The sequence below is a fragment of the Salvia miltiorrhiza genome, chromosome 2 (genome assembly GCF_028751815.1).
Source record: "Salvia miltiorrhiza cultivar Shanhuang (shh) chromosome 2, IMPLAD_Smil_shh, whole genome shotgun sequence".
Classification (NCBI taxonomy): domain Eukaryota; kingdom Viridiplantae; phylum Streptophyta; class Magnoliopsida; order Lamiales; family Lamiaceae; genus Salvia; species Salvia miltiorrhiza.
The window spans coordinates 54,123,583-54,136,449 of record NC_080388.1 but is presented as its reverse complement, the minus strand read 5'-3'; the positions used below and the strand labels follow the sequence as shown (position 1 = coordinate 54,136,449).

Sequence of the window (12,867 nt, the reverse complement as noted above, 5' to 3'; positions counted from 1 at the left end):
AATATTTCTAAATTATTACATTTATTCACGATAAGTGTTACTATTATTAATGAGAAATACTATTACGTAAGTATATATTTGTGCGAACAAAGGTATATCTTATGCTTATTAAAAGTAACTATCTACATGCTACGCGGTTAACCGCATGCAAGACCAGCTCCAGTTTTATCTATTGTGTAATATGATTTTCTTTATAATCATAATTTGTCACACAAGGATCCTTTTATCGTAATATATCACCATTTAAACTAATTAACCAGTATCATTTAGATTAGTAGCTGTGGCACAATTTTACTTTTTCATCTACATTAAATATTTTAATTTTTCATAATATGCGCGTGAAAGTAAACCAAACTATATTTATGGTTCGAATAAAAAAGAATACAAAGTGGCTTGTGATTCGATATTGGGTCATTCATAGCAGTACTATTCGCGCAGGAGTAGGACTCACATCAAGGGAAAGCTATATCCTAAAGCATACATTAGTATCTATGATGTAAATAACAATAACAAAAATTTCAGTTAAATGGCCATATTTGTAAATAGAAGATTATGGAATTTAGACGCAGATTTTGGTAAGAGACTAGATATAGCATATTGGGTTAGACTCAGACATTTAAATGTCGTAGTATATTTCCCTTTTATCGTCGTCTTCTTCACAAACTTTGCTCAATTTTGGGAATACGTATATAGCCAGACTGCTTGTTCTCTTTAATTTGACATGAAAATTTGTGTTTTCTTTAACCCCACGATATCATTTTGAAATAGTTGGGGTGTCCAATTTATATACATCAAAGGCCAACAAGTCTCGTCGACTATTCGGTGCCGAAAATTTGTCAAATTCAATTGCTCAAATTTTATTTATTTATTTTGTCAAATTCAAAACATCACGATATTATCACAAAATGATTAAACGATTGTGCTAATATGTAGTATATCCCAATATAATTAATTTGCCTACGACTTTGAAACTGCAAACGGTTTCAAATGTGTAACATTGTACTTTCTCGTTTTTGCTCATGCAACTGGTCTTTGACTTAATTTTAAAAGTAATTATGATACACAACATAATTTTAAAGTCAACTCAGATATAGATGTCTTTAATTTGTTCTCTAATAATATTATAGTCATTATTCACACATCGATTCGAAAGATATTAATGTTCATCCATATTAAGGTTGACTTATAGAAAAGTCACCCCCATCAAACTGTTTCAATGAAACAAAGAAAAATAAAAAGTGATTGGAAGCTGTGGACGGCTACGTTTTCAAATTCCAGTAAATGTGTGTTTGATCATTGACCAACTAGTGCTGAGTTTGAATTTTTTAGTGTTCATTTGATTTTTATTTTTATGTTTTTTTTACATTTCACTTCATTTAATTCTGGCATGGGGGGAGTTGGGATTATTGGGTTAGTTGCAGGCCTACATTTGACATAAATTCGGAACGGATTCCCAAAATGGCACGAGTTTCGAGATTTATCTATATATTACTCCCTCATTTCATGCTCATTTCATGCTAATAGGTCACGTATCTTTATTTGGACATTTTATTTTAATAGACCATATCATCAAATGAAAAGTCAATGCATAACAAATATCTCTACATAATTTATTTACATTCTGTATATCATTGTGGCACACACATAATTATCTATCTTTTCATTTCTTTCTCTTATTTTTTGGACAAATATATATTCGAAATATTATTTTCTCTCCAATTTTAGTATAAATGATTAGTTTCCTAATATTCGTGCTCGATCCTTGTGGCCTATTAGTAGGTCTATAAACAAATCAAGCCGCTCGCAAATTATTTAAAGCTCAACTCAAAAAAAGCTCATTCAAAATTCGTTTGTCTCCTAAATGATTCGAACTCGAACATGAAATTATGCTCGACAAGATTATCGAGTCAAACTCGAGCTTGCATATGTTTGGCTCGAATCTATTCGTGAATATGTTCGTGAGTCTTATTTGCGAGTAGGTTCGCGAACATATTCAAGAATAGGCTTACGAATATGTTCATGTAAATAATTTTGTATTATCAATTAGTGTATTTATTTAATTATTCTATAAACTCGAGACTTCACATTATGTGATGTATGGGAAAATTTGGAATGCTCCTGCTCCTTATAAGGCGAGAGTCACAGCTTGGAGATGTCTTCGCAATAGATTGGCAACTTGTGATAATCTCATCAAGAGGAAGGTGGCGCTGCAGGTGGAGGATAGCTGGTGTAATTCATGTGTGGCGCATGAAGAAACAGCGGCGCACCTTTTCCTCCATTGTCCAAAGGCCGGTCAGGTGTGGGACCTCATTCAACAGTGGATCGGGCAGAGAACGGCGAGACCACAAGGTATTCTGCAACATTTCTCTATCTTTGTTCACGGTGGAAAAGGGAAAAGTAGTAGGAAGTTCCTCAAAGCGCTATGGATTTGCACGATCTGGCTGATCTGGAAGAATAGGAATGTGAGCAGATTTGAAGGAAAGGTTTGGGATGCCCAACATATGGCTTTAGAGATCAAAGGAAGAATGTGGAGCTAGAATCAAACTTTTGGTATCGTCGCCTCCGATGCAATTTTTTCGAAGTGGTGCTCCCGCGAGTTTACAACTTCTTTCTTGTACTAGTTTTCGGTACCTCTGGTACCTCGGTTTTTAATAAAATTTCCCTCCTTTTCTCGATCAAAAAAAGAAGAAGATTGGAGCCCGTGGCGGATGCAGAGTGGGGCTGGGAGTACAACTATACCCCAAAGTTTGTCTGTCTAGTAGTATTATAAATATATTAATTTTTAGAGTATTATTCACTCCATGACCCATTAAAAGTGAAACTACATTTCGTTATTCTTGGACTTTGAGCTTATCTTTCTTTCATTCAAATTAAAAATCGATCATCCAGTGACTTTTCATCGAAAATCTTGAATGAATAGAGCCTTTGTTTCATGTATAATATGCTGGCAAGGGACTTAGCCGTTTACAGATATTCTAACTTTTCCCATACAGCAACAGTCGATTTCTCCTTTGCAATTTCTCTTAGAACTTTATCGTCGAGGCATAAGATAATTAGGCTATGTGCCTTATCATGAATCTCAACCTTCTTGAGTTCAATTTCTGTAATCTTAGCAGCTTTTTTCTTATCATCGGTTATAGTCGGAGCAAAAGTGAATGTGCTCACCTCTTCTCTGAATGCAGAAGTGAGCCCTTATTGCGTTAACAAGGTCTTCATCTTTATCCTCCATAATTCGAAATCATTTTTCCCAATGAATTTCTCGGTCTCCATTTTTGTCGATCCCATCGCTACCATAGCAATCAACTTCCACCCAAACTTCGAATGAAATTGTTGCCTATGTCACGCGATCCCCACAAACGGCGCCACTTGTTGCGATATGATCAAGATTAACACAAGAAACACACGCAAAAATAAACACTCAAAACAATAAAACAAAGACAAGCGAATTACGTGGTTCGATCCTTTTAGGTTCTACATCCATGGGCCATGAGAATATGATTTTATTACTGTGAAACTGACTTTGAATTTTACAAAACTCAAGAACAAAAGCTTGCTCTAACTTGATGAACAATTGCTCTCTGCAAATCTCACACGCTAGCTATGAAAATGGTAGCTCGAAAAAGAAGATGAAACTCCCTCAAAAAAAGAAAAAGAAGATGAAACTGAGCCGTTATAACTAACAAATTCTCAGATCTAATCCTAACCATTGATGAATAAGGAACGACTAAGATTAAAACAAATCTGTTAGTGAAATTTGCAACTAACTCCCTCCATGAATAAGATATTGCACAAAGGCTCCTCAACTTCTTTAACCTTCAAAACATATCCTTGATGCATGCGATTGTATAAGGTAATGTAGCTCATATATATATATATATATATATATATATATATATATATATAGGGGGCGCTCCAATGAGACCCCCTAATTTTAGTGAGATCTAGGGCACGATCTATTGCGTTTATTTTCTTAATCCTATGGCTGATATTGTATCTGGAGGGTAATTTTTTTTTCGCAGGGTTCGAATCCTGGAGGGAGCAGAATATTTTAAATTTTGTTATTCATCAGTATATACTGCATTGTTCATCAGTATATATGGCTTATTCATTACCAATTTTTTAAATTTTATTTTTCATCAGTACATACATCTTGTTCATTAGATATATGTCTTGTTCATTAGTATTATATGTCTTATTCATTGTCCTCATGTTACACGAAAAATAGGTGGTCTCACTGGAGCGCGCCTATATATATATATATATATATAGGGTGTGGTTCTAGAGAGAACTACATTATTTGTGAGAACGGGAGAACCATCAAATCTAATGCATTCACTGTAAAAATTAATGCATTCGCTGTTAAAATTAATGCACTCAAAAAAATAAAAAAAATTGCTCCCTTCAGGATTCGAACCCAGGATCTGCATTAATCCAACAAGATGATGTATCCACCGTAGATCTTGATGATCGAATGGCTGAAAATGGTTCTCCGTTCTTTTTTTATTTATGGTTCTTTCCTGAACCTCTCCCTATATATATATATATATATATATATATATATAATAGGGATGCACTTTAGTGAAATTGCTAATTTTCATGAGATCATGAGTACAATAAATAAGGCAGTATATAATGTTGAATAAGACAATATATACTGATAAATAACAATATTTTAAAAAAAATATAAAATTTTCACTTCCTCCAGAATTCTAACTCTGGTAAAAAAATTTGCCATCTAAGTAAATATCAATTATAGGATACATGAAATCAATAACCACAAATCAATCTAAAATCTCACCATATATAGGGGATATCATTGGAACACTCCATTTTAATGATTATTACCTATTGCAGTTTTGGTTTTTGAAAGAAAATTTAAATTTAGTGCTAGAAACTTAATAAAAAAAAGGAGAAAAATGCGACAGCACTCTAATATTTTGTAGAGCTATCAAATAGCGCATCCATACCGGTTTTTGTAACATTGCAATAAAAACACATTGCAAATTTATAGATTTAATACCCCATTTTGATATGAACACAAATCTAGTCTCTGTAAAGTGTAGTATTCATCTTCAAAGTTTAATACGTAACTTGAATTTTCAATGTTCACATGTAAGTTGATTTAAATAAAATATTAAAAAAGATGGAATATACATCAATACAAACAACCTAGGTGATCTCGAAAACTGAAAGCAAAACGATCCAGTTATAATAAGGTGCATATTGGTTAATGCAGTAGAAAGAATTGCAAGCTGCACGACGCTTCTGGAAAGTGCGTTATGGCTTCCATAATTTCATGGTGCAGTAGGTGGCGATGAGGTTTATGTGGGGATGGTGACTTGGTGAGTGATGCCGATCACATCCTTCTCATGTACCTGCCATTAAACCGTGACAAATTTATTGTACAAGAAAAAATTATATTCCCAAATTATCTTATTTAATTTTATATAGTCATAATTGAATTATAGAACAAACTTAATTTTCCATAAAAATTATGAGCCTTGCATTCATGAGGGGCGACGGGGCAATGGCCCCACAGATTTACAAAAAATTAAGAGTATATTTCTTTTCATATTTAATAATTCAAAAGTATACTTTTTTATGGTAGGGTAGCTTTTGTCTTATAAAGAGTTAAGTTGGTTTTTCTTTAGTTATTACTGGTATTAAATTTCCTAGTATAAATGTATAATGATCTAGTACGCCAATGAAAATATATTTAGAACTAATTTTCGATCATGTATGAAGTATGAGCAACACAACTTTCACTTGGGATCCTTAGGTAATATATTTAGGACTGGATCATCATTTGAGATTTGTGTACTTATTATGTTACTCTACATTTGGCCATTGTTTATCATGATGTATTATGAATGAAATAGATATTTTGGTTCTATATTATTGCACGATGAGGATCTAAAATTCAAATTTAACACAGCTTTGTTCATAATTCTTTTCTCCAAATTTAAAAAATTAGTACACATTTTAAAATTTGTTATTATTTTTTAGATAAGTAGAATGATTTATACGAAAGTATCTTGTACCGTGGATGTTTCATTTCATCTTTAATGAACCTAGCATTGTCCAAACTTAAAGACGACGAGAGAAATGTTACTGAGGCAATCGTATTTAACTATTTTTTAAATAGAATTGTAGTGTAATCTATATGATGATATGATTAAATTATATCATTATTTATTTCTAATTTTAATTTTAAAAAATTCTTATGAATTTATAAAACTATGATTAATTGAACCACGCTAACTAAACTACTTACACTTGACTTAGAAAAATTGCACTTTCGTGATCTTGTAATCGCCCTATAATTGCACCCTCTACAGGATTTGAAACTAGGGTTAATTGCACCAAATATCACCAACTTTGCTCGAATTTCATTTTTCCCATAATTTTAAAAAATTCCATTTTTTTTTATCACAGATTGAATTAGTTATTCATGTTTCCCATGATTTTTTGCTCTGGTGACCAGAAAGTTGACGTGGCGCTGATGTGGATTTAAATTTACACATAATATTGATGTGAAATTAGTATATATTAATTTAAAATTACTCAAATAATAAAATCACACAAAAAAGCCCTAATGTCACTTGAATTAAAAAATAAATCGTTGTCTTCTTCTTCACCAAAAATCGGTTGTCTTCTTCTCCTCCATCCCAATCTCGCCGCCATCCATCTCGCCGGCCACCACTCCTCACGCCCCCGAGCCGCTATAGGCCGTCGACCGCCGCCTGTCTTCCATTTTGCCGCCAGCCATTGGTTGAAATCGCCGCCAACCCTGTTTCTTCCACCCGTTGTGGGCCGGCCAACTCCGATGCCGATGGCTGAAATCGAGCGTGTTTTCTTCTTTGTTTGCTTGTGATGGTGAATGCATTTCATTGTGAATGTGGCTATAGATAATTTAAGAACTCAGAAACATGATTTTGCTGCAAAATGTCTACAAAGAAACATGGTTAAAGCAATGGCGTTAAACACAAGCATAGCAGATTGATGATTATTCCTCCGACAGAGTCGAGAAAAGCTAATAGAACCACTTTTCTGAGCAACCCATTTGATCGGTCCCACGCGAAAACAGAGTGAGGTAAAAGATTTTGGCATCGAACCCAGAAAATGACTATGGCTGTCCAAAAATTAAATACCATTTGAGCAAGCGAGTGCCATACTTTTTTTCTATGTATTGAATCTTAGTTGGGATTGAAAGAGCTGGTTTCTGGCTAGGTGTAATTCTCCTATTAACTATTGCTGATGTGATTGAGAGGATCGAGAGATTGAAGCACGGCGGCGGAGTGAGCAGTCGGTAGCGCCTGATGTAATTCTTCTTAGTAAGGTAGAGAGAATTTTGGGGAGAATAAAAAAAAAATGAAAAATGGGAAAAATGAAATTCGGGCAAAGTTCTTGATATTTGGTGTAATAAAAAGATGCAACTTTTTCAATCGCCGGAGTGGAACGTGTGTGGCGTGTGCCGACGAGCCACATCAACGCCACGTCATTTTCGATCTTAAAAATCGTGGAAAAAATGAACAACTAATTCAATCTGTGATAAAAAAAAATGAAATTTTTTAAAATTATGGGAAAAATGGAATTCGGGCAAAGTTGGTGATATTTTGTGCAATTAACCCTTGAAACTAAGACCACAAAAGTGGAGATACTTTATAGGTTAGTGCAGTTACATTATGGGTCCGTTTGTTTAGTACGGATTTTGTCCTAAAAAAGTAATACTTGCTCCGTCCATAAAAACTAGTCCTAGAAGGGAACGCCGCAAGTTTTAACAAAAATGATTGAGTGTATCGTGAGTGGAGAAAGGATTTAAGGTTTAGGGTCCCACTCAAAGAATAGTGTTAATAAAGATAACTAAGGGGGCGTTTACTTCGCATGATTGATAAGATGCATGATTGAGTATTTTTATCCTTAATTAAGATTGGATATCTCCAATCCCACCATTTTGATGGGATAAGAATCAAGTAAAACTAGCTCAAATGATAAAAATAATCAAGGGCCTTGGGATATTCCAAAGTTTTAATCCATCAAAGTAAACAAGGGATTAGCCTTACCATTTTTATCTATCAAGGCTAATCCTTCAAAGTAAACGCCCCCTGATTGTATTGTGTGTGGAGAAAGGTTCTTGTCATATGATAGAAAGGGTAGATAAGTAAATGTATTGAGGATAATAAGTTGTGGGATATTGGCCAAATATAAAAAAAGACTAATTTTTGTGGACGTCCCAAAGAGGGAGTATAATTTTAAAATTTTCAATTCAAGTTTAGTTGAATTTTTATCAAACAAAGAAAGTATAATAAAGAAGATTAAGGATTCAAATATTCCTCGTGGTAGAGGAGGGAGCGAAACAAGAAATAGTAAGATTGTACAAGATGTTACATGGCAATGGAAATGAGCATATTTACACTCTCGATTAAAAAATGAGTGGCGAGAATGCGGTAACATTGAAGATTAGTCAAGTGATCTTGAATGATTAGGAAAGAAGAAAGATCAAAAATTTATTTTGGTGAACGAAGATTGAGAAGTTCAAAAGGTTTGAATGTTAGAAAAAATGAGTTGAAGACTCACTTAAATAGTTAAAGAACATGTGATCTCCAGCGCTAAAAAATGGTCCGTAAAATCATTAAAATATTAGAAGATTCATTGATGGCTGTAAAATCATTATTTGAAAGATCCACTGAAACCTAATAGATGTTGTGGACTATGTGGGGACTAAGCATAAGCCTTGTAATATGGATCTTTGAGGTCTCCTATTAAATAGAACCTGGGAGATGTATGTAGTAAGAAAAGATATAAGGATTCCGCAACAATTGCTATATAAAAAATGGTTAAAATTCTATGTAGCCTAATGGTCGCACACGTTTAAAATTTATATACCCGAACCTATCCAAAATACAATTTTAAAGTGATTTTATTACTCATACTCATCTCATACCTGTCTAGTAATACCTATTAATTATTCAAATTCGTTTAAATTTTTAAATATAAGTAGATACAATAATTGATTATTCCTCTTAATAATTTTTTTTGATCAGGAAAAAATTATATAAATGCAGAAAGGAGTGGTACCAGAAGTACCAAGACAGTAGCCAACAGAACAAAAGTACAGAAAAAAGGAAAGAGAAAGGGCCGCACGCAGGCAGCACAAGGGAGAAACTCAAGATCAGCCATGAAGGCTCACAGCCCCAAACCATCGTTTGAAATCAGAATGAGCTTTAAATAATAATAATAATAATAATAATAATAATAATAATAATAATAATAATAATAATAATAATAATAATAATAATAATAATAACAAAATATTTAAAAATAGAGAAAATCAATTAATGTTTGGATCCACTTTGAATTTACATATTTGTATATGTCTCAAAAGTTTGATTAAAAATAAATATTGTTTGTAGTCGTCTCAATCAGTCTCGTGCCTAAACTTGTTTAAATTTATAAAATATATAACTAATTAAATATAACTTGTTATAATGATTGTTTAACCATCTCAATACACATTCAAACGTTATTTATGTAGTGTGGATGTGTTGACTAAGCGGTGAGGAGTTAATGCTTAAGGTCAAAGGTTATGGATTTGAGTTCCCTGTGGCACGACCTTTAAATTTTTTATTTATTTAATACTTTTTAATTTATAAATAAATAAAAACGTTATTTATTTAATTAATCAAATCAAATGTAAATTTGATTTGAACGCGTGTAGGCACCTTGAGTAATAAATAACTTCAATTTCTTTGAATTTTAATAAAAGTTAGTAATTGTGTATTTGATGAGCGAAGAAATAATGAAAAAAAAGGAAAATATTTCAGGACCGTAAGGAGTATAATGATATTTCAATCTAATTACATCTTTATACCAAAAAAAATATTTAACTTAGATTCACAAATTCAAACTTACTCGATCCAAATCGAAAAGGGGCGAGAAGATTATATATCAAACTAGCGTCTAATCCGTCGAAATTCGACGGAATTATTTTATGCCATCATTTATAATTATTTTATGTTATTTTTATTACTATAGCATATGAAATAGTTTATATATAAATTATTTCTTTAATTAATTTGATATGATAAAATTAAATTAATAGTACAATATTTGAAATAATATTAATCTTAATCACTTTCGCCAATTAAATGTAGGTTGTGATAATAGAAATACATTTTTATATAAATATTCATTTGATGAAGTTTATAAAAAGTTGATGTGGGATTGAATATTTTAGAACAAAAAAATATGTAAATTTGTGGTGAATCATGATTGAGTGGGTAGTATTTTAACCGGTGAATTATGATTAGATTATGAGTTTTACCTAGTGTTGAACGTGAAAATCGAGAGAATAGAGTTGAATTGCTGAGAAGAAAGGAATTTACTGTTGTATTGAGAGAAAGCACGTGTGAATACATGATACAGGTGCATGGGTATTTATAGAGTACACTAAAGGGGCAAAATAGTAATTTCAGCCTGAGGCCATGTTCCCCGCGTGGTCAGGGGTATGATGGTAATTTCGCCTTCCTTCGATCATTCCTCTGCTCAGCGACAGGGAAACGTATGTATCGGGGAGCTCTGGATTCCTCTGCGAGCGGATGATTCCTCTGCTTTGGCGTTTCCCGGGTAAGGTGATCATTTCTACCGTTGACTATCCCGCGGGTAGAGCATTCCTCTGACTTCAGCGACTCCTCTGGCCGAGCCCGTTCCTCCGACCCGAGCAATACCTTTGTCCAAGTCCATTCCTCTGCTCTGCATATATTACTCCTCATCAATTTGTATGATATGATGTACGATTGATGTGTCGCATCTGCTATTAATCGTATATCGATAATATTACTCTCTCCGTCCCTCAAACATTTCCTTCTTTCTTTCTTTTTTCTTTTTTTTTTTTCTATTTTGGTTCGTCCCCAAAACATCTTCCTAACCTATTTTTGGAAACAATTTCACTAATTATTATTCTTACAATTTCACTTTTTGTGGGACTCGTTCTCCACTTTCACTAACTATCACTCTTACCATTTCACTTTTTGTGGGACTCATTCTCCACTTATCAAATACATAACAAACTTTTATTAAAACTCGTGTCATCTCTCTTAGGAAGATGTTTGGGGGACGGAGGAAGTATTAAGTTTGTTCAAATTCTTTAAATTTGACGGATAGAAATAATTTAATTAAACATATGTCATCTGAGTATCATCTCATATGGACCTAATAAAACCAGATAATCATATGAAGCTCTAAAGACCGCATATGACATTTGAACGTCAAAATTTTGAAAACCATATTCTTTGGAGTTTGAAATACCACATCTGAATTTTGAGCATCGTCTTGTATGGAGTTTGAAGATTATAATTTACCTGTGAGTATCATTTTGTCTAGAGTTTGTGAAACTATAATTAAGTTATGAGAATAATCTCGTTTGGAGCTTGACATGTCATCTCTGACTTTTGAGCACCCTCTCGTGTGGAACTTGAAAAATCACAACTTAGTTTTGAGCATCATCTTGTCTGAAACTTAAAATGTCATAACCGAGTTTTGAGCATTATCTTGTCTTAAGTTTGAAAGACCATAACTGACTTGTGAGCATCATCTCGTCTAGAGTTTGAAAGATCATAATTGAGTCTTGGTAATCTCGCCTCTTACTTATGAGCATCATCTCTAAAACTTGAAAGACGAAAAATTGAGTTACGAGCATCATCTCGTCTCAAACTTTATACTACATCGTCAAATTTGAAATCATATTCAATCATATATATATAGTTAATTATTTAAGTGAATACATCTATATATAAACGTACTATATATATACATATTAATTTGTGAGTGTGATGTGATAAACTTAAACTAATACTATTATATAATAAAATAAAATACAAATATAAATCTTTTTTTAGATATGGAAATTGATTTAAAATTTATATATATAAAAAAAGAATGAATGAAAATTGAGAAAAATTAAAATAGAGTGATTATACGGCGCCACGTAGGATATGATTTATTTTGCTATTATATATATATATATATATATATATATATATATATATATATATATTGGGCATAGGCATGTATTTTATTTATTTATAACATTTAGTTGAAGAATATCTTTTCTAAAAATTGAATTGACATTTGAATTGATTGTTTTTTGTGGATTAATTTATTAGTATACTTTATTTAAGTTTTAGTCACACTTGAAACAATCTCAATTAAGTGGGTATAAGGATTCCTATTCTGGATGCTATCATTTTATTAAGTTATATTTTTTGGATGAAAAAAAGATGGATTGTGAGGCATGATGAGTTCTTGTTGGTCATTGAGTTTATATATATAAGAAAAGTTGGTATGAGGTTAAGAGGGATTTCAGGCATTTGAAAACAGACGAATGGACCCTCGAAGTGCTAATGTGTTTTAATTTGGCTGGAAAAATAGAAGGCCGTGAGTTATATAATGGTTCCGATAATCAAATGGATGTGTAGGATTTATAATTAAATGAATATGTTGGATTTATCTAATAGTTCTATACGGTTATTTGATAGTACAGACTTTATCTAATAGTTTTATACGATTATTTAATAGTATAGAATTTATCTATAAATTTATACGATTATTTCATTGTTTTTAAATGTAAAAATTGATTAGAAGTGTATAAATAAATAAGAATGAATGAGAATTGATGAAAATTAGAATGGAGTGATTATACGATGCCACGTATTATTGTAGTTATATAATGGTTCTGATAATCAAATGGATATGTAGGATTTATAATTAAATGGATATGTTGGATTTATCCAATAGTTTTATACGATTATTTAATACATATTTTATCTAATAGTTTTATACGATTATTTAATAGTATAGAATTTCTAT

At 32.2% G+C, this 12,867-nt stretch overlaps 1 protein-coding gene across 1 annotated transcript; it reads left to right on the top strand.

The window, feature by feature from the left end:
* Window positions 1-2,093: 2,093 nt before the first annotated feature.
* Window positions 2,094-2,537, top strand: LOC131009746 (uncharacterized). The gene has a single exon (XM_057937155.1). It carries the CDS (start codon window positions 2,094-2,096, stop codon window positions 2,535-2,537), a length of 444 nt encoding a protein of 147 aa, XP_057793138.1.
* Window positions 2,538-12,867: the final 10,330 nt, after the last annotated feature.

Excerpts from the sequence above, each read along its gene's own strand:
- LOC131009746 (XM_057937155.1), top strand. The coding sequence starts at position 2,094 with ATGTATGGGAAAATTTGGAATGCTCCTGCTCCTTATAAGGCGAGAGTC.